At 44.3% G+C, this 19,204-nt stretch overlaps 1 protein-coding gene across 2 annotated transcripts in view; it reads right to left on the reverse strand.

Moving 5' to 3' along the window:
* LOC111161275 (midline 2) overlaps positions 1–19,204 on the reverse strand; it is a 95,136-nt gene that overhangs the window by 53,097 nt on the left and 22,835 nt on the right. For both annotated transcript variants that reach the window (XM_022524860.1, XM_022524859.1), the window contains exon 3: positions 15,225–15,320. In XM_022524860.1, the coding sequence (XP_022380568.1) occupies positions 15,225–15,320 (96 nt within the window). The remainder of the gene's footprint in view (positions 1–15,224; positions 15,321–19,204) is intronic.

The following is a 19,204-nucleotide window of genomic DNA, read 5'->3' on the forward strand; positions in this document are numbered from 1 at the left end:
GTTTTTTTTTTTTTTTTTTTGGTTAAGAGACTTAATTTGGTAAGATTGTTGTATACAAAAAAATACGTAAAATCAAGAGCTTTTCTCCATATGCTGTTTTAAATGGAAATAGAAAAGCAACCCATTCACAACAGGAAAAGAAGTCAATCAGAGAAAGACAATTATCTTATGATCTCCCTGATATGAGGAATTTGAGAGGCAAGGCGGGGCGGGGGGCTCCTAGGGTGAAGGGAGGGAGATAAACCATAAGAGACTCTTAATCTCAGGAAACAAACTGAGGGTTGCTGGTGGGAGTTGGGGGGGATAGGAAGTCGGGGTGATGGACATTGGGGAGGGTATGTGCTATGGGGAGTGCTGTGAATTGTGTAAGACTGATGATTCACAGACCTGTACCCCTGAAACAAATAATACATTATATGTTAATTTTTTTTAAAAGATCATAAAATGCCTAAGGATCAATTTAGTAAGAAAGCTATTATACCTATTTGAGGAAAACAATAAAATATTCAAGAGAAGTTCCCCAAAATAAAACTTACAAAAAATACAGAGATATACCATGATTCTGATTGGGAAAATTTATCATCATTTCTTCCTAAACTTAATAACTGTAATACGGTGATAATCACAATCCAAATTGAGTATATTTTGTAGCTGGATAAAATTATTTTAAAGTTCATGCAGAGAATGAGAACAAAATATCCAAGAACAGCAAGAAAATTATGACAAAGAAGTAGTGGATATCACCAAATATTAGAAGTTACCATAAATCCACTATAATGAAAATAGAAGGTATTGGCATATGAACATCAAATTAAATGAGTGGAACAGAGTAGAATCTAGAATAGGTCCAAGTACATATGGAAACCCAACATAAGGCAATGGTGGCAAATCCATTGAATGGGATAAGGACTGTCATATGAATAAATGGTCTTGGTATAGTAGCTATTTATCTGGAGGAAAACAAAACTCAATATCCTACAATAAGCTGCAAAACCTTATATCCTAAAATAAATTCCAGATCTATTAAAGACTTGAAATACAAAAAAAAAAAAGTCACTAAAAATATGAAAAGAAATTTAGGGAGGGGAGACCTTCCTACACAAGCCAGAAGAAAAAAAAAAAAATACAAAAGCTATACAAGCAAATAAATGGCAAACGAAAAAACAATCACAACACAGTGACATAAAAGGTTTATATCACTAATATAATGATACATTAGATAGATGATAGATAGATAGATAGATAGATAGATAGATAGACCGATTGATCTCTAGTCGCCCCTCACCTAAGCAGCATACTCTCCCTGGGCATTTTCATTTTCATGGTTTCAGGTGTGAACTATATGCTGATCACACAAGCATAGACTGATTCCCCTTTAAATTCACAGTGCCCAGGGGCACCTGAGGGGCTCAGTCAGTTAAGCACCCAACCTTTGATTTAGGCTCAGGTCATGACCTCAGGGTCATGAGCTCAAGCCCTGCATCGGGCTCTGTGCTGGGTATGGAGCCTGCTTAAGATTCTCCCTCTCCCTCTGCTCCTTCCCTCTCCCGCCCCCCATTCATGCTCTTTCTCAAAAAATATATAAAACAAGCAAACAAATAAATCAGTTCATAGTGTTCAGCTTCACATGGGCTCCCAATGTTTCCTACTGATCCTATTATTTCTCTTAACAGCTCTCTCTTGATCCATGCAGTGGATTCGACTCTTACAGTCCTCCAAGTTCCATCCTCACCACCTCCTTTCTCACTTATAGTAAAAACACAGCAAATGATTTTACATTTTTCTTCACAAAGAAAAAAGAATTCACCCTAGAGAATTCCCTCCAATTCTCACAACAAACCAATAAACAAACATATCCGCTTCCTAAACCATCCTTCCCTCCTGTCTGTTACAAAGAAGCGAGATCTCTCATCCCCTACTAGAAAGTTCATTCCTCTGCCTGTGCTCTGCATCCCATCCTCTCCCAGTCCTTGCTTGATTTATCTTCCCCTCTCTTTCCTCCATTCAAGTTCTCCCTGTCAAATGGCTCCTTCCCACTGGCAGTTAAAGATACTTATGTCTCTCCTCTCATTAAAACAAAAAAGATCATTCATTTACTTCTTCTGTAAATACTATACTCTCTTCCCTCAGGTTCCATGGCCCTAATTCTGTTAGTTGTCCTCTGGTCACTCCAGCTCTTTCGCCTGTGCTTTAAGATGCCAGTATTCTGAGAGTTCTAATACACAACTCTCTTATGGGATCTCACCCACTCTCTTATGGGATCTCACCCACTTCTAAGGCTTCAATACCATCTATATGACAGTGCCTTGTTTATCTTTCATTTTTTTAATTTTTAACTATCCAGCTATCTAGATAGTTAACTATCCATCCACCCAACAAATGTGCACCGAGCCCCTACTATATATACACCAGGCACTGTGCTATGACAGCCACCTACCTGGTCCCTCCAACTTCAAACTTGAATCTTCTCAATGTGGTCTTAACCCAGCGGCCAGGCAGCATAATCTCTTTAAAGACACGCTATTCCCATGCTTGAAATGGCTTCACCCTAACTTTTAATTGGCTTTCCTCTGACCTTGGGATGAATTCCAAACTTCTTAACAGGAGCCTTAAGGTCTTTTGTGATCAGGTCTCTCCCTGCCTCTCTAAATCTCATGTGCCATCACATCCATTGCATAAGTCACTTAGTTATCTGCATTTCCTCATCTGAAATAAATGGGGATAATGACAGTGCCTATCTCAGAGGTAGCTGAGAGGATGAAATGAGATAATGTCTGTGAAGCACATAGCACAAGAGCACATACTATGCATCAGGGAATGGTGGCTACTGATGATATAGGGACTATCATGTTGCATTCTTCAGCCTCCCGCTCCTCTGAACACTTTTTTTAAGATTATTTATTTCTTTATTTGACAGAGAGAGAGAGATCACAAGTAGGCAGAGAGGCAGGCAGAGAGAGAGGGGGAAGCAGGCTCCCCACTGAGCAGAGAGTCCAACGCAGGGCTCAATCCCAGGACCCCAGGATCATGACCTGAGCTGAAGGCAGAGGCTCAACCCACTGAGCCACCCAGGCGCCCCTCCTCTGAACTCTTAACCGCACGTGCAGTTGGTATCACACAATTTCACACTCGATAATGTCCTTGAAGACAAAGACAGTGACTTACGTACCTGCTCTAGTCCCCAGAGCACTTCAAACTAACTAAGCACGCAGTGGAGTTTAATAAATACCTTCTGATCAAGGTTCACAGAGGAAAAAGTGACGTAGGGCTTACTGACTCTCTATAAGGGTAGCTGCTATTTAAAAGACCATAAATAGGGGCACCTGGGTGGCTCAGTGGGTTGAAGCCTCTGCCTTCAGCTCAGGTCATGATCCCAGGGTCCTGGGATCAAGCCCCCCATCGAGCTCTCTGCTCAGAGGGGAGCCTGCTTCCTCCTCTCTCTCTCTCTCTGCCTACTTGTAATCTCCGCCTGTCAAATAAATAAATAAAATCTTTAAAAAAAAAAACAGGGAAGGTCATTTGCTTTCACCTACTGAGCTAACGACACATTACTGGGTTAGCAGGTTAGCAGCTGTACAGTGTGTTAGCATTAAACATGGACTTACTGGAGGTCAGTGGTTTTCTTCACATGGTTTGCTGCCAATACCCTGTTTTTGACAGAAATGGAGTATAAAAGCATGAAGATGTTTAATTCTACTCCCTGGCGTGCAGACAATATACAATTTGCCTACTCATGTGTGGGATCAGATTTTTTTTCTTTTTTGCTTCTTAAATATAAATGTTCTCTCTGTGCTACCAATATAACATAGAACCCATTTCATTCGAAAGCCAATGGAATCCTCTTAAAATAGTTTGTATTCCTTGGCTGATGACTGGGTGGCAATCAGAATCCCAGAATAGCCCCAGGAAGCTAGAAAATTCAGAGCTCTTCGGATGCTAGAACACCCCACAAATTTGGCAAGAATTCCATTGTGTGTGCACTCGGTAGTAAACTGGCACACTGTGATTGTTTTCCCCTTCGTTTTCACATACTTTCTGACTACCTCCCATTTGTGATCCTCTCCTGCCTTGTCCTCTCACCTCTCTCTAATCGTCCTTGTGTCCTGTGACTGCCTCTCCACCTGACATGTTTCTAGGAAGACATCTTTGTGAGCTCCTCCGCCCGCTGATCTGTGCCAGTGCGCAATTACCCGGATATAGAGTGGGCGTGGAGGAGCTAAAGGTGGAACTCTGGGGCTCTATAGGACATGGACTCCCATTGGTCCAACGCAATTTTGTAGCTAAAGCTTTACTGGTTTAGAAATTATTCCAAAGCCAGTGATTGTCTCGTGCCTTTGATGTTGCTAAGGAGAAGCTGGAACCCGGCATGGGATATAAAGGAAATGAGAAGAGAAACCTGCTCTGAACACAAGAGACAACACTTCCAATTGTGGGAAACAAAAGGCAGTCTCCTCCTGTTGTGTCCAGGTTTCTCCTTCTTTATGTGGAAAATACCAAGGGTTTGTGAAGAACCCTCTGAGGGAAAAAACGACAACAACCACCAGAGGTCAAAGAGGACCTCATGGCCCAGTTTAAAAATTAATTTTCTCACTGGACATACATTCTTCTTTCCACATATGCCCTCTTAACAATATCATCCCAAAACACACACACACACACACACACACACAGAGAGAGAGAGAGAGAGAGAGAGAGAGAGACATGAGACGAACACCAGGCTGCCATCTACAGAACAGACAGATGCATATAGCAAGTGCAAAGGCATATAAGATCATGGGCATGCTCTATGAAAGCGTATCACCACAAAGAAAGGCACGCCCAGGGCGCCTGGGTGGCTTAGTTAAGCAGGATCCCAGGGTTCTGGGATCGTGCCCCGCATCGGGCTCCTAGTTCAGTGGGAAGCCTGTTTTTCCCTCTGCTTCTGCCCTCCCCCCACTCATACACTCTCTCTCTCTCTCCCTCTCAAATAAATAAATAATTTTTTTAAAAGGCACACTCACATACTGCTCCAGATACACACCAGGCCATTCCCACATGGACCCACACTCACATAACACACCAAGACTGGTTATGCAGATAGACATCTATCCTTACCCTGACCTTAAGCACAATAATCAGCAACGTGCAAAAGGCGGTACATAGAGCCACTGACTGACGAATCTTGTCAGCTTTTTCGCTTCACTTTCAATACAGCATGTGGTTATAAGAGCGGGGACTCCAGAGTCTGGCTGGATGCCAACCCTCCCTCTGCCACTTATCTATGACTTTCTGCAAATTAGTTACCTGCCCCGTGTCTCAGTTTGCCCAGCTGCAAACTGAGAATCGTAACGGTACTTCCCACACCAGGTTATTGTGAGGATTAAATGAGCTAATGCACACCAAGCCCTTGGCAGGAATGAGAGCTTCCAGAACTGCCTGAGAATGGGGTACACTTGGATGGGAGATACAATCTGAGAGGAGTAGTGGGCAGGGGCTGAGGTGTGGAGCAAAGAGCTGATTCCCTGGGCATACGTGCACTTCTCAATAATTTCCACCAAAAGACAGGGGTCCACCATTATAAGTGACAATGGACCCACTCTTTTATCTGAGGAAATCTGTGTATTTGCAGGTTTGGGGTATTGTACTTATGCATTGGCTGTTTCAATGTGATAACACTGAGTCTGCTTTTGAGAGTACATCTTTGCTGTCGACCTCTCCTGTAACTATTAAGGGGAGCATGTGTGGTGTGGAGACCGCTTCCATCTGGCAACACGCTCATGCACGAGCCTTGAAGGAGGACCCCACCGAGCCATCTCGGGAAGGAAGTGCATGTCCCACAGTAAACTGCCCGTGTGACTCGGAGCTATGTCAGTAACCTAGAGCTGCCTGCTCTATTTTCAGCCCTCACTTGGGTCTCACAGCACAAAAATAATCAGAGCAAGTACAAGTGCCTTGACAGTGGACGCTCCTGCTTCCTTCCGCCAACTCCAGAGGCAATCCTCCCTCTGCTTCCCTGTGAAGGGCTGTGAGGACAGAGCTGCTCCGGACTCTCAGAGATCTGTCCCTGAGAGGCTTGCCATGGACCAAGCCTCCAAAGAGAGCACTGATGCCTCTAGAGCTGTTTAATGAAGGGAGAAAAAAAAATTTCTATCTTCTCGCATCCTTGGGTTCGTCATCTGTAAAACAAGAGTGCCACCAGTGGTACCACAGGGTTGTGGAATCAGGGACAAGAATGCCTCTAGTATGGAGCATTAGGATGCTTTCCACTCCCAAACCCTGCTCACCCTTATCACACAGCTAGACTTCTCCAGACAGGCAGGGGCAGAAAGAGCATTTCTTTTTTTTTTTAAGATTTTATTTATTACAGAAAGAGAGCATACACGAGTAGTGGGGAGGGGCAGAAACAGAGGGAGAAGCAGGCTCCCCGCTAGGCATGAAGCCCAACTTGGAGCTCGATCCCAGGACCCTGAGATCCTGACCTAAGCGGAAGGCAGATGTCCAACCGACTGAGCCACCCAGGCACCCCCGGAAAGGGTATCTCAATGGCTATGTGCATGTCTGTTGTCACGGTGGTGGCTTTTTGTCTTTGTTCTGGTTTGGTTTGGTTTTGAGGGGGTTACATTGAGGCAAGAAAGATTGGAGGTAGGTAGGGGTAGAACTGGAAACATTTAAAGGTACAGAGTGGGCTTGACAGGACTTTCTCTTGAATTATTAGAATTCCACCAACTTTCCAAGGGCATGCTGGAAATGGGGAACCTGGGTGGGCTGGGCAAAGAGCGGAGCCAAGAGGGGATCCAAAATGAGGCAGGTGTTCTGGTCATTCGGTGAGTAACCTGGAATTTGCACACTGAGAAACGGGAACTGGAGGAGGAAGCAGCAGATGGGAAATGGGGCTATAAAATGAGCTCCACTGCACCAAAGAAAGTGCAAAAACAGAACGAGAGTGCGTGCCTCTGTGAACTGTTTTGACTATGAAAACATGACTCCACCAGACAGCTTATATGTCCTACAGATGTGGGGCAGGAGGAGAAGAAAAACAATATTAATCTAACCAATTTTAGCCTTACAACTTGCCATGTGTCCATACTCTCCAAATGTTTCAAACGCAGCAGTTCACGTCCTTGAATTTTTTATTCTGCTGGAATTTAGCAAGAATTGTCAAAGAGTATGTTTGAAAAAGAATGGAACGCTTTAGATGACTGAAAAATTATAAAGCACTGGCTTTCCTAGTATAAAAATAGGCTCTGCCCACACCTTGGATTCCGCAGTTGATTTAAGTTTTTCATCTATATTAAATGTCAATTACCATATACTTAATAGGATTCAACATAATACTCTGAATTAATCATTTCAGTGGTATACATGAATGGACTGACTAGGTCACTATGCACTTATTTTTCATTGTTCGTGGAAATCATTTTTTCCATCTATAATTCCACATTGGTTTCAAAATAGCTATTTTATTCTCACCAGGTGCTAGTAGCCCAAATCTTCCTCGGGAGCTGTTAAGTAGGCTCCACTTGCTCTGTGATCTCTCACAAAAATCCAGAACATTTTGGCTACTAAACCTTTTTAAAATCCCGAAGAACTCTCTTGTTTTAAAATCACGAGAAATGAAAGTATGTGTCCCCTCCCTAAAACTTTTTTTTTTCTTTTTGTCTTTGCTTAGAGGCAGCAATCAAGAGGGATCTGGGCAGGATAATAGGTGAGTTTACTTAAGCATCAAATTAAAGACTCCCTTCAATATTCTTGCAGAAGGGCAGGGGACTTTTTCCCCACTAGGTAAAACTTAATTTGGTAACTGAAAACGAGCAGCTTATGGAGCGCAAGACCCCTTTCTACTGGGCCACGTTTGCGGAGATGCAGGTGGGTTATTGAATAGGGTCATATGGCTGATATCTCCGACATTTTTAGTGCTGCAATTCGCTACACCGCCCTTCCTGAGGAGTGTTCTAGTTCCTGTACATTAAATTTGAAATTGATGGTGAGCATTCGGGAATCACTGTCCTCCTCACCCTCAGAAATAAAGATAAATACCTCTAGAAGTCTGGAGGTCTGGGAGAGGAATCTCTGGCAAAGGAGTGGTGCCCAGAAATACCACTCAGTACTACAACAGCTGACAGCTGCTCCGACTATTCTACTCCTCTCACCACAACAGGAATTACTACGACCATTTATTGAGCCTTGACTATCCCAGGCACCATGGCAAGGGCTTTGCATGTAGTACATTTCCCTTTAAGGTAGGATTAGTCTAGGTTCTACAGATGATGAAACCGAACACGGAGTAGTTACACGCCCAAGGTTACAACAGAGAGCAGGACCCCCATTCGTCCAGTTCCAAAGCCACCAGGGCGCGCTGCATCCAAGAACCAACGTACCATTTCTGGAAGGACAGAATTATAGAAACTGGGGCTTTGGAGCTAGGCAAGAGGGCCCTGGGTTGGAAAGGTGGCTGGAAGCCAAGTGAGAAAGGGAAATGAGGCACGTGTGGTGTGAGTCAGAGTGGACCTGGTGACTCCTGCTAGCAGCTACCCGGTCACAGAATAAACGACTAGAGCTTACATGTGTGTTTGTGAGTCAGATTGTCCTGCACTTCAAAAGGTTGATAACCACCACTCTACTTCTCTTTTTCACCTTCATCATCAAACTCCTGGTGGTCTGCATTTCCTTACAACTTAACTTTCTCCTTGACCTCTCGGAGTCTGTCTTCCATCCTCGCCTTTCCGCTGAGCCTTCTCTCTTAGAGGTCACTAATGATATCTTCCCATATGATGTTGCCACTACTGCAGGGGCCTCTATCAAACCTTCCACACCTTGAAGGCTTCTCTTCCTTTGCTGTTTTGATCCTCTGTTTTGCCAGTGCTCCTCCTCCCTTCTGTTTTTCATTTCTCCTTTGCTCTCCTCTGGTGTTCCCATACCTCACTCGCACCCCTTACTCACTCCAACCATCCTCACGATGGGCCAGGAACCACTGGGGATGGACAAGAAACATCAAGCAGTGTGTGCCTTGGCTTTGTGTAAAAGGAAGCACAGCGGGGTGGTCAGGGACCCAGGCTCTGAAGCTAAAGCACCTGGATTCAAACCCCCACTCGGTTACCTCCTAGCAGCATGACCTTGCTGAATTATTTACTTCTGATATTTAAATTTTTTTAAAGATTTTCTTTATTTGAGAGAGAGACAGAGAGAGTGAGCACGAGCATGAGACTAGCAGAAGGGCAGAAGGAGAGGGAGAAGCAGACTCCCCCTTGAGCAGGGAGCCTGATGTAAGGGTTCCATCCCAGGACCCCAGGATCATGACCTGAGCTGAAGGCAGACGCTAAGCCAACTGAGCCTCAGGTGACCCTTAAATTTTTTTTAAAGATTTAGTTATTTTGAAAAAGGGAGAGCACACAGGTGGGAGGGGCAGAGTGAGAGGCAGAGGGAAACTCAAGCAGATTCCTTGCTGAATGTAGAGCCCGGCACAGGGCTCGATCTCATGACCCTGATATCACAACCTAAGCCAAAACCAGGAGTCAGATATATAACCAATTGAGCCACCCAACTGCCCCTCTGATATTTTAATTTTTAAAAGGCACACCATTCATCAGTAATCTCATAAAAAGTTCCACACTCTCCACTTATCTCGGGAAGGTCAGCTTGTTGTTGAGCTGATCTGTCCTGGGTCTCCTTGTTCTCAACTTTCTCCATGGCTTTATGTGCCACTTAAGTTCTGATGAATCCTAAGTCTTTCTCACTTCCCCAGACCTCTCTCCTGACCTCCAGATCCAGCCAGCCAGCTGCCTACTGGGCATTTCTTAACCTATCCGGCTCACAGTGCGACAAACCTCTTGTGTCTAAGAAGACCTCCAATTGTATTTCCTGACTTACTTAAAAGGCCACACATCCATTCAGCGACCCAAGCCAGAAACCTGGGGATCAGCCTACTATTCTCTCACCCTTTCACCCATCACATCTAACTTATCATCAAGTAATACTGATACAGGAGTGTTTTAAATGTATCCCCTCCTCCCTAACGCTACTACCACACTACCTTAGGTTGGGCCTCGGTCCCTCCCTGCATCAGTAAAAGCCACGTAACTGGTCACTTTGCCATCACTTTTGATCTTTGGCCCCTGTTCCACTGGGGAGCTGGTGCTCCAGCCAGAGCAATCCTGAAATGCAGGTCTTATCCGGTTATTCCCCTGCTTTAAATCCTTCCCTGGCTCCCCAGAGTCTCCAGGACCAAGTTCAAATACCTACACAAAGCCAACAAGACCCTTCATTATCTAGGCCCTAGCTACTTCTTCACCTCTTGCAATGAATGAGTCTCCCCTGTCACATTCTAGCTTCACCAAGATGTGCCCTACACAGCTCTGTGCTCTTGACCCTCCCATGTGCTTCCATGGGGTCCCCTTCACCACCTAACCTCACTCTCGTTGGCAAAATTCTACCCTTATTTTTTTTTTTAAATTTCCATTCTGCTGTCTTTCCTAAGTCCCTCGGGCAGACTTGGGCGTTTCTTTCTCCACACTAGCCTGTCATCTCGCACTTACCTTCGTTGCAATAATTACCACTTCACATCGTATTTGACACTTTACCTGTCAGGTAAGTTCCCTCGAGTTGAAGACAGGGACTGTTTCCTATTTATCTCTACCACCCAGTGTCCGCCCAGGGCACAGCATACCATTTTGCCCATACGACAGGCTCTTTTATACCTCTCTGCTCTCTGTCTCCGTGGAGGGAGTCATTTATCTTTCCTCCCTAAACATTTGGCTAAAATGCATTTTATCTGTGAGATTTTTCCCTGATTACACTGACTTCCCTCTCCTCACTCCTTCATTTCATCACGTCCTCAGGGCTTGGAGAAGACTCTTCCAACAAACAGGTTTGTGCTTTAATGCTTTCGATTCAATTCTTGCTCCTAGCTCAACCACTCTAAAACGTTTAGGGAGCATCTGCTGAAATCATCCACAGAAGTGTGGTTTTAAAAATTCATTTCCGTTCAAACACCTATTTTTTTTTAATGCTTGGAGAAGCAGTCAGGCTTCTTGCCCTTCCCAAACCAAATACCCTGTCAGCGCGCGATATGGGCAGAAAGAACGGAGAACACCGAGTCATCTACAGTGAGACTTCTGAAAGCAAATGAGGCAAAGACTGAACTAAGGGAAGCCACCCAGCTCCTTTAAAGGCTTCAGAAGGACCAGAAAGAAATCAATCTGCCCATGGGACTTCGAGAATGGACTAACCCGTTGGACTGCTGAAAACAGATGCCACACAAAATATCCAAGAAGATGCTTTCGTCAGCTCGGTGCCCTGAAACTTACCCAGGAGACTAAAGAAGTAAAAATGGAAAGGCTACACTCCCTACACTGCGCGCTGCTTCCTAAATACTCCTCTTTTTTACTAGAAACTGTATTTTCCCGAGCTAGACTCAAAAGATCTTGGAGGCCAGTAACAGCATATGTTTCTTTTATAGTTCCCAAGTTGCCCACCCCACTAAGTACGTAGTGTTGGCTCAAGAAATGCTTTGTTGTCCACTGACCCATCCCCAAGTACTTAACTATTTTTCTTCCCCTCGATATTTTCAGGAATGCTTGTTATTCACAAAAGAGCGCAGTCTTGGAGGCCAAGAGGAAATATTCATCTGTTGGTATACATTTTCCCTTGGCTATGCATTAAACAGAGATTTCCTTTGGAAATGTAAACAAAGGATGCCTGATGAGAAAGGACAAAGGACTATATATAGAGATCAAGTGGCCAGAGTGTGGGGGGAGGGGGTCAAAGCATGGCCCTCCCTTAACCAATTTAAAGGAGTCTTCCTTCTGCTCCTGCCTCCTTCCCATGCTCTCTAGCGCCAACCAAAAAATAGTTTCCAACTGCCTATCCCCTGAATTCTGGAAGCTGGGCAGCAACTGGAACAGGCTGATTTACTAAGGAATTCAGCTAAAAAATCTGTGGTGATCCTAATCTCTGTTTCTGTAATAATAGGAAGACTGCAGCTTTGTTTACTTTCTGGGGAGAATAGAGAACAAGAAGAAAGAACCAGGAGAGAGGCAGTATTTACAGCCCCTTTATGAAAAGTCAATCTAAGACAAAAACATTTGCAGACAATAAGGAAGGGGAACAGGTTTGGCAGGAAAATAGTCTATTCCAGTTTTCTCAGAAGTGCCTTAGCTGGTCTCCTCCACCCCCGCCCAACGTGAAAGGCCGGGTTCACACTGTGAATAGAGTCTTTCCCTATAGACAAAGCTGGATTCGATAGAACGCCAAACACACAAACGCACACGCGCACGCGCACACACACACACACACACACAAATTCACATCACCCTTTAGTGTCTGGTTCTCATGACAGCCAGTCTCCTACTATTTATTTCATTGTGTAAAGTATTTAGAAGCATTTATGAAGTCTCAATTCCCTTCTTTAACTGCATTTTTAATCCCGGTGCTTGTTCCAAAGCCTTCTGGACACACAGGCTCTGTGCTGAATGAGTATAATAAGTACCCTGGACTCACCCTATTATTATGGGGAAGTTTAGGGCACATCCCTAACCTTTCAGAAGGGATGATGTCATAGAACACAGCCATGCTCTTCCATAAACCATCTTATGGGCTTCCTGTCAAAGACAGAATCCTAAACTGGAGGGCCTATGGAGTTAACTCCCCAAATACTCTCACCCTTGATGGGTAACATCGGATCTCGTGGTTCTTTGGCAACCGTCGGTTACCAATTTTATGCCATTGTCTCTATTGCCCGCACGTGTATATTCGTAGCGGGGTGGATTTGTGCAGCGTAAAAGCCATCCGAAGGCAGATATCGTGTCCGCCCGTGCTGTTTTCTTTGTACCTGGTACAAAGCCATGCATAAGCAAGTATTGGCAAAAGGTGACCTTTTGTGTGGCAGAGCAGACAGCGGCCTACGCAATGGATTTAACAAGCATCTCTAAGGGAGCCTCTTAAGCCCCTCCTTGGCTGGTTCATCGCAGGATGGCTCTTCCCTCCCATTTGGTTTGTACCTGGCAACACTGCTGTCATCTCCTGCAAAGCTCCAGCCAGAGGACCGACTTCAGAAAGGCACTGTTAAGACATCTCGTGTTACCTAGAGGGCCAGAATGAGTCCTCCTCTATTAACACAAGGATGCATTGTTTTATGAGACTAGCTCCTTGCTGCTTGAAAAGAGTGGGGCCCTGAATACAAAGGTCTGGCGGGAGCAGTGGGCGGGGAAGGGGGGGAATCGGGCTCTGTCTGGGTGAGGCTGGTCAGAGTGATCAACTTCCCAGGGGTGGGATGATAAGATGACAGAGAGGTCTCAGGGCAAATAAGCAATGAAAACAAACTGCTTACTTTGCTAATTTGACTACGACTTACACTATACTTAATAGTCTTTTTGATGAGAATGAGGAAGGTGATAATTATAATTTCTAACAACGTTTTATTCACTATTAGCTGTTACCCCACCCTCAGCCATGAGAATTCTAAGCCAAGGGATCCCTTATCTTGTCTCCTGCTTACAATACTTCTTGTCTCTCCACCAGTGTGGGTTTCTTATACTGTAATCTGACAGCATAATCAGAAGCTTTGATAGAGTGGAACAGAGAGGGAGTCTGAGTAGCTAAAAAGCACTTTAAAATGCCTTCTGTTTTGTTTCTCCCCACACAGTAAAGGATAAAATCAAAGACCAAAGAAGAGAATAAAAAATGTAGCTCGCAGAATCATGACCCGTTAAATCTGGAAGACACATAGAAGGTCAGGGAGTCAGTTGAATCCCTTATTTTCACAGGTAAGGACCCTGAAGCAGAGTTGCTGGGTGACTTACTCAAATTCATATCACCGGTTAATGGCAGTGTCAAGACTGGAACCGTATTTTGTAACTTACATTCCAGGGTTCTTTCTTTCCATTCCTTGGGCTTCTTCCTAACTGTCCTGCTACATTTCCACAATCTCGCCCCTGAGTTAGCAGTGTCCTCTACCCCCTCCATATAGCACCACTCTCCTCCACAAACGGAGTGCCCAGCAGGGATTAAATTGTTATGGTACGCTCATCATCCAAGTACACCCTCCTTTAAGAAATGCAAGACCTGGGTATTGCACTGAGGAGGGCACGTGCTCTGATACGCACTGGGTATTATACTTAACTAATGAATCATTGAACACTGCATCAAGTACTAATTATGTACTATACAGTGGCTAACTGAGCATAATTTTAAAAAATTAAAATTAATTAATTAATTTTAAAAAAAGAAATGCAAGACCTGAAGACATCCAATTAGGAGTGCTTACTTGTATAAGACAATTCTTTTTCTTACTAGAAGATTCTCACACTCCCTTAAGTAGAAATCCCTAGGTAGGTTTTACCTTGAACTACCACATTTATCTGTCATACAAGGAAGCTTAGAACTAGACCATGAGGTTGTAAATAGAATTAGAAACCTTTTCATCCAATCACTGCCCAGGAAGAATGCTATAACATTTTATCCGACCCGCTTTAGACTTGAAGCCTTACAGTTACCTCTTTAACAAAACCAACACAAAACCAAATGCTATAGCTGAGGCCCCGTGCTCTTGAGAAAGAGAGAGAAATAACATCTTTCTTTCATTACATCCACTGAACTGATGAAAAGACTGACTCCTCTTGTAAGCTCTGCTCTTTGATGTGCCCTGACGTAGGTAACAGGCTTCGAAAACCTTAGACTGGTATGACACTTTACAATTCACAGACAATTTGAACAGAGAGAGCATTTGTTGATGACAAGAGCAAGTGGGATGGTGATGAGTGAGTTCCAAGTGAGGTGCATGGGGACAAAGGGAGGAGAGGCTAGGAACAGGAGAAGCAGTCCTGATAAGTACTCTCACAGACACGATACTGCCCGGAACGAACCTCGCCCTACTCCAAGGACTCCGGATTCCCAGCTGCCCCTGTGAAACCTCAGTGATCTCTTTAGGGAGCTAAGATGTCCAGTTTGATGAGAGAAGAAACACACTGCATGTTAGATTCTCATATTGCCTGCCACTTAGAAAGGAGAACGGATTACCCCCTGGACTGCTGTCTCCCCAGTTCATTGCCCCCACCCATCTATTTCCGTTTAAACAATAGCCATCTGCCATTTTTCTTGGAACAAGCATCCTAAGGGAATGAGACTTCCCAGAACTATCATTGAGCCCTTCACTCCAAATGGCTGAGCTACACTCTTGACAAAACTCAAGTATACCCCAAGGATCACCTGATCCGGTCCCCTGAAAAAATCACAAAATTTCCATTACATACCTCAACTTGCTGGCAGATCTGTATTAGTTTGGCCATTTGATTTTCTAGTTCACTGTTGCGCTTAACCAGGTTGGTGAGGTTCATCTCCAGAGTTTGCTGCCATCGATGAGAGTAGGAAGCCAGAGGGAAACAGGGAAGAGGGGAAAAAATAAGAAACGTTCAGTGAGCTTGAGAACCGATATTAATGTGGAGATCATTCAGTCAGTTGACAAAGAGTCAACCGACTCATTTCAAAGAGACACTGAGCACTTGCTGTGTGGGCCAAGCACTCTCCTAGGTGCTAATTCATAACACTGTGCATTTGCTCCAGGCTCTCGTTATTGCAGGAAAGATGACATTGATGACTTCGTGGATGTAGGAATTTAATGATATTAAGACAACTTTATGTTTTCTACAAGATTTTTAACTTTTTAAAGTATTTCATAGTATTTAATTTTGCCTTCACAGTAACCCAGGGACATAAAGAGAAGAGGTATTATCCTCTCTTTTACAGATGAGGAGACTAAGGGAACTCTGTTGAACAAACAGTACTTGCAGACACTATGCTAGGCAATTTCATCTAATAACCATAACAGTCCATGAGGTAGGCTACATCAGCATTGAGGACTGAGCTTCAGAATGGGGTCAAAGTGTTCTTTGCTGTCCTGTAATTAGGAGATGACAAAGCTGGGACTAGAACCCAGTTCTCTAGCCCTGGTCACAGCTTTGTCCCAGTATTCATGAGTTTTTTCTTATTTTTTTTTTTCTTGGAAACATTTGAGATTTATCAGTAGGTTCCTTCAGGGAAAAAAAAAAAGATGGTATTTTAACTGTGAGATTCATCAAAATTGAACATTGTATCTCACAGCTTCCCTCCTTTGGCTCTAAGGAATAGTCCCTGGAGATGACAGACTTCAAAACTTGATGCCTGGTTTATCAAGGTAGGACGCCCATTGCTTAGGATTGCTTACTGGGACATAGATCCTTTCACTACATTACAAGCACTTTGCAAATCTCTTTAAAATAACAGAAGTACAACAGTACTCAGAACTCTCAGTGTATTTTCCGTTGAGCAAGCTACTCCCTCCCATTCCTTATGTGGAAAAAAAAAAAAACAGAATGTTAGTCACTCTAGGTTGATAATGGGCTTTTATATTCCTTCCCATTCCCAAGTCTTCGGCTCTGGTGGCTGCTTCTCCTCTAGAACCAGTCCCCAAATCCACTTCTCTCTTACTCTCCACCCCAATACCCCCACAAAGTCTGTTCCAAATGTAATACCCCATCTTCTTGGCCCTTATTCTGCGAACATTCCGTCCCTTGGTTGTGTACACTGCTTTGTTGCTGTCTCCATAGCGCAAAGTCCATGTTTTTGATAGGAGGGAATGGGGCGGGGGGCAAAGGGAAGTGGGGGAACAGGGAGAGGACTCATGTACTTGGCCCCTTTCTTGTCCACTAAGAGCTGTGTGTGGCTCCTTAGTATTCTTGGCACTGGCCCATGAGTCCATCCCAGACAATGTATTCCCATAGACATATGTATTTCTAGGATGAGCGGTCTGATCTCCCTTGTTCTCAAACTGGATTATGAGAACCAGCTTAATCTTTGCTTCCCTTCTTGCCAGATCTCCCTTGGTTTCTTTGGCTTTATTTACATGGAAGTGATTTTTCCCCATCTATTCCACTGTTCTTGGCTTGGGCACAGGGTCTCCCCTGGCTTCTTTAACTCCCCAACCATCTCCATCGTGGCCTTCTCCTTAGCAAGGTTAAGCCAAGTGAAGAAGGGAGAAAGAAGGGCAGCAATTGTTGATTTGGACACGCTCTCTAAGCTAAGTAGATGTCATGAGATAAAAAAAAAAGGAAATGGCAGAAGTTCAGAGATTGAATACAACAAAAGGTAATGAGCACCTGCTCTGGTGAGGGGGCAGTGAATTCCAAGAGAAAGAGGAGGGGAAGCAAAGGTGGGTCTTGAAGGACAAGGGGGATTTTAACAAACAGAGACAGAGGAGGACGGGATGTTCTATGCACAAGGAATAACCTGAGTGAAAGGGAATAAAGTATAAAGACGGGCTCAGGGAAGAGAGGTTGAATTTGGCTATAACAGAGGGTACAAGCGATGGGGGGGCAAGGTTGGAAATGCAGCTGGAGGTCCTGTTTTGAAGGTCTCAAACGCCTAGGTAGGGAGTTTATACCTATTTTTATTTTCTAGCAGTGGGGACTTGCCAAAGCCTTTGGAGCAAGACAATGACATAATCTGGGCTACATTTATGAACTCAACCTACCAGCAATAATGTGGGGCAGACTGAAACAGGAGAGCCTAGGGGCAAGGGACACTGGCTAAGAGGAAGCTGTCATGTTCAAGGCAGTTGGTACTGCAGGTCTGGGCCAAGCTGAGAGGATAATCGAGAGAAACACGTTTCGAGAAAGGACTTGTCACCGTCCACTACGCAGAGAGGACAAGAAATAGGAGGACTAAGTAAAAGCAGTTGGATTTGGTAATTACAAGTCACCAATGACCCCTGAAAAAGGCATTTCAGTGGGGTTTGGAAGCAAATGCGAAAAGGAACAGAGGCAAGGAGTCCCTCAGTAGTGACAACGTGGAGGTGGCAAGTGTGGACCCCTCTTCAAAAATCTGGCTGGGGGGGCACCTGGGTGGCTCAGTGGGTTAAAGCCTCTGCCTTCAGCTCAGGTCATGGTCTCGGGGTCCTGGGATTGGGCCCCACATCGGGCTCTCTGCTCGGCGGGGAGCCTGCTTCCCCTTCTCTCTCTCTGCCTGCCTCTCTGCCTACTTGTGATCTCTCTTTGTCAAAATAGATAAATAAAATTAAAAAAAAAATCTGGCTGGGGCTGGGTGGGGTGTTAAGACAGAACTATGGTTCAATGAAACTATCCAGCTTAGGATAGACAATGGGCATTGGCAATGGGCCCCATGAGTTTCAGACTTCTACTAGCACAAAGGTCCAGATTCCCGGATCAATGGAAACCCCATGTCTCACCATTGACGATAAGGACCGAGAAGGTAGAGAGGTGATGTAGGCTGATAAACTCTGAATAGACACAGCTTTAGAAATCTGCATTTCAAACTGTAATGCATTTCCATTCAAGCACAGGATTCCATGGGGAAAATGTTTTCTAACAAGTCCATGCAACCTGTTGCAACACTTGTCGTGAAACTAATAGCCTATACATAATTCATAGCGCTGAGCAGGACTAAGGGTCCCTGCCGTGTGTTCCTCATTTATGGCCCAGCACCAAAACTCGCAGCTTCTGTAAAGCCACCGAAAACAAAAATTAGGGCTGAACCCATAATTTGGGGTCTGGTTTGACTATGGACCTTGGGGTTACCGTCACAATATGGCAAATGCTTCTTTTGCTCGGGCCCCCTAGCAATTTGCAGAAAGCCAGCCCATTTTAACACCGCAGAATGAGAACTGACAAGATGACTCTAATTTCAACCTTACTTCATTAATATGAAAATGCTTGGAAAAATAAATCTTTGGCTAATGAAAACACCATCTGCTGATGGCTTTTTGCCACTGTTTTCTTACATTACGAGACATAATTTGAGGAAAACCCCGAACATTTACTTACTCACTTCCTCTTCATTTGCAAGGAATGAAAGCCTCCTCTCAAACTGGAATTGATTCTCGATAATGAACATATGCAAAGGGAAGCGGAGAATTGCTGCAATTATGCATTCCGTTTCCTCACTCTTCCTTATCATGCCTGGCACTGGCAAATCATTTAGAACTAGAAATTCGGGGCCACTCTAGGCTCGAACGATTGCATTGATTTGGCCAAGTAATTCTCTTGCCTGTGCTCTGGCGAAGGAGACCAAGAGAACACATGTATGTATGTGTCTGTGTGTCAATGTGTGTGTGTGTGTGTGTGTGTGTGTGTGTGTGTGTGTACACAGTCTGCTTATGGAAAATTAAACACATCTTTTTGTTGTTGTGTTGCTATAGTTTGGTTCTGAAACACGGGTTTGTTTTGTTCTTCTCTTGCGT

The sequence above is a fragment of the Enhydra lutris genome, unplaced genomic scaffold, assembly GCF_002288905.1.
Source record: "Enhydra lutris kenyoni isolate GAN:26980312 unplaced genomic scaffold, ASM228890v2 scaffoldscaffold83, whole genome shotgun sequence".
Classification (NCBI taxonomy): Eukaryota; Metazoa; Chordata; class Mammalia; order Carnivora; family Mustelidae; genus Enhydra; species Enhydra lutris.